This window comes from Carassius gibelio, chromosome B18 (assembly GCF_023724105.1).
Source record: "Carassius gibelio isolate Cgi1373 ecotype wild population from Czech Republic chromosome B18, carGib1.2-hapl.c, whole genome shotgun sequence".
NCBI classification, from domain to species: domain Eukaryota; kingdom Metazoa; phylum Chordata; class Actinopteri; order Cypriniformes; family Cyprinidae; genus Carassius; species Carassius gibelio.
In genome coordinates this window covers 1,260,210-1,263,530 of record NC_068413.1, presented here as the reverse complement: position 1 = coordinate 1,263,530, position 3,321 = coordinate 1,260,210, and the positions used below count along the sequence as shown (strand labels likewise).

The 3,321-nt window shown below is 33.8% G+C and overlaps 1 protein-coding gene across 3 annotated transcripts in view; it reads right to left on the bottom strand.

Moving 5' to 3' along the window:
• Nucleotides 1–1,740: 1,740 nt before the first annotated feature.
• The window catches only part of LOC127977834 (protein unc-13 homolog C), a 118,698-nt gene continuing 117,117 nt past the window's right edge, over nucleotides 1,741–3,321 (bottom strand). For all 3 annotated transcript variants that reach the window (XM_052582989.1, XM_052582987.1, XM_052582988.1), the window contains one exon: nucleotides 1,741–3,155. In XM_052582989.1, the coding sequence (XP_052438949.1) occupies nucleotides 2,870–3,155 (286 nt within the window). In that variant the 3' untranslated portion in view covers nucleotides 1,741–2,869. The remainder of the gene's footprint in view (nucleotides 3,156–3,321) is intronic.

Below are 3,321 nucleotides of genomic sequence, written 5' to 3'. Positions count from 1 at the left end.
ATAGTTTTTTTTTTAATTAAATTAATATATTATATATAATTTGGTTTTTGATGTTCATTGCTGCGAAATTTTCATAATTAAATTTCAACAGTTACTTTACAATTAAATTTTTTATTAAATTTACAGACATTTCTTTTAACCCTAAGACATAACACAATGCAACGTGTGATGCAGAATACATGTAAAACTACTGTGAAAATCAAAAACAGTTAATATTAGCAGTACTTTGAACTTAGATATCTTTTAACAGATAATAAAGGTTATTGTTTGTTTAATTGACAACCAGAGCAGTATTTTTCTGGTTCAATGATAAAATTGAAGTGGGGACTACAGATTACAGTTACAGTTTACTTTAATATCTATGCTATATAAAAAGGTTTATTCAAGTTATTTCAATAAATTATTAAATGCTTCTGTTATGTTATGAATTATATTATTATTATTATGTGTATATAGTGCATTATTTAATTTTGTGTTTATATATATATATATATATATATATATATATATATATATATATATATATATATATATATATATATATATATATATATATATATATTCAACAATACATCGTATAGTTCAAAATTACTGATTTTTCTTTTATGCCAAAAATCATTAGGATATTAAGTAAAGATCATGTTCCATGAAGATATTTGGTAAATTTCCTGCTCTAAATATATCACAACTTAATTTTTGATTAGTAATATGCATTGCTAAGAACTTCATTTGTACAACTTTGATTTGATTTAGATTTTTTGCACCCTTAGATTCCAGATTTTTTAATAGTTGTATCTCAGACAAATATTGTCCGATCATAACAAACCATGCATCAATGGAAAGCATTTTTTAATTCACCATTATGACTGGTCACATATTATGAAAGCTGTTGACATCTTGATTAAATTATGGAAGCCATAGTGTGACTGCCAATGAGAACAGAAAAACAATTATATTGCATTCTGATAATCTCATGTAGTACAATAACATTTTACCAGTTTTCTATTTAATGGTATCCAAATTGCATTAAGCCGAATTATCCGATGTTAATGACACACCAAAATGTCTGGAACAGCCGCTGTCTGTAGTGTGTCACTTTGACCTTTCCAATATGGCGTTGATTGTCAATAACTTGCTAATAGTCATCAATGCAGAATCTACGTGTTTGTATCTGTGCTCTTACCTTCTGTTGTGTGACGTATTTCCCTCCTGCTCTCCGCTAGCATCCAAAACCATTCAACCTTGGTCTAATAATAGTAAAAGTGTAGTAACTATATGTTTTTGGGGTGTATCAATGGTTAAACTATGGTTAGTAAAGCAAAGCCATGGTTAATGTGTAGCTACCATAGTTTAACTATGATTTATTACTTTTATTTGTAGTAAAACCTTAGTTAATTTTCGTAACTGATCTGTATCTATGTATCTCCTTGAACCATGGTTTAACCATTTAAACCATCAATAAAAACTAAGTACGTCTGACATATATACACAGTATTTTATAATGCATGTATGTGTACTTTGCCTGTATTGTTGATAAAAATGTAAAATTTGGAGGGCAGTCAATGTGTTTAATCGTCATGAAAATAATGCTAATGCAATTTCTTATTTGGGATGACCTGGTCATGCATTTGTGAACTTTTGAAACTTTGACTTCCTCTGTGTGGCCGAAAGTTTAATGATAAACCGTCGTTCAGTGCTGATTGAGAGTTGCTTTCCTTAAAAATGCAAACAAGAGCTTCATTACAATTTCTCACTAAATATATTTACATGACATACAATTTGCCATCAGTGCAATACATAGGAATGTTGCATAAATACCAAATGTTAAACTTTTTCCTCTGTAAACAAAAATAAATGAGATGACGGCGATCGATGTGACTCTTCTGTAAAGCAACATTTACCATCTCGTACCAGATAAAACAACACAGAAATCATCTCAAATTAAAGTAAAAACCAGCCCATCGGCAATCAGAACTGATTCGGCAATACTAAAAACATAATGTACAGCATGTAGCACAGATTTACTGATTTCCATACAGACGATGGATTGCTTTTGTAAGAACATTTTCATAAAACTTTGGCAGTTTTTTTTTTTTTTGAATCAAACTTGTTTGAAAAAATAAAAAGATGATATCAAACAGTGAACAAATGTGATGTAAGCTTGCCTTTCACAGCCCATGTTCACAGTGATAATTCAGAAAGGCTGAAAGCCTATGGTAAAAAAGGAAACGTAAAGCAACTAAACCTACGAAAAACGAACGAAAAGTAAATCCCACCCCTCCGGCGTGGACCGGCAGCACTCGAGGTGGTTTCATTGTTGTCAACGACTATAAAATTACAAACACTTATGAAGAGATTCATAGCAGTCATCGCCATTTTAAAAAATGGTCTCTTTTTAAAGTGGACTCGTATAGAAAACGTTGGAGGGGAGCAGGTTCGAGTCACTGCGAACACATGAGAGAGAGAGACGTCACCAAGAAACGAGACATGCACCACCAGTGCCTTGTGTTAAAAACACGAAAAAAGAAACGGATGAACACAAACGGTGCGGGAATGAAGACGAACAAAACGGCTACGCACTTAAAAAGAGACGATATACACCAGACAAAATAATCGAGCAAATTTAGAAAAGATACCAAGTTCACCAATAATTCAGTCTCTTGTTTTTTTTTACTCATCAGATTTGGCACTTTATCTGAACAAATACGAGATCTGTTCAAAAAGAGTTATCGTCATACAAAACTGTCTCTTGAACATAACGTAGAATATTATTTTTGATAGAGAGCATACGGTAGGTAAACACTTTTAAAATGAACATTCCAACAGATGTTTCACACACATGCACGAAAACAAACACAACCGCTCTTTTCTACGACACTTCCTCGGCCGACCGCGTGTCTGATTTGAGACGTACGAACTCTTTGGCCACTTCGTCGTTGGTCCTTTGGGAGAGTATTCTCAGGATGGTCAGGCCGGTTTCGTCCATGGTTACACTCCTGGCCAGCGGATAGCAGGTGTTCAAGCTGCCCTTCTCGGCCAGTTCTCTGAGCTGCAGGACTGTCATGCCGATGATGCGGTCCTCTCGGGCGAAGCAGTAGTCCTTCACGGAGATGTGAAGCTCGTAGGCCTCCGGGCCGTGTTCATTACTCAGCACGCTGGATGGAGAAGGCACAACAACATTAGCTAATTTGCATCTAATTTGACTTTTTGATTAAGTATTAAACAAACACTCCAGGTTTAACACTCATTGCAATTCGACTAAATCTTTGGTTTGTAAAAACAAACAGAACTGTACACAATGCACTCTATGGAGCAAGATAT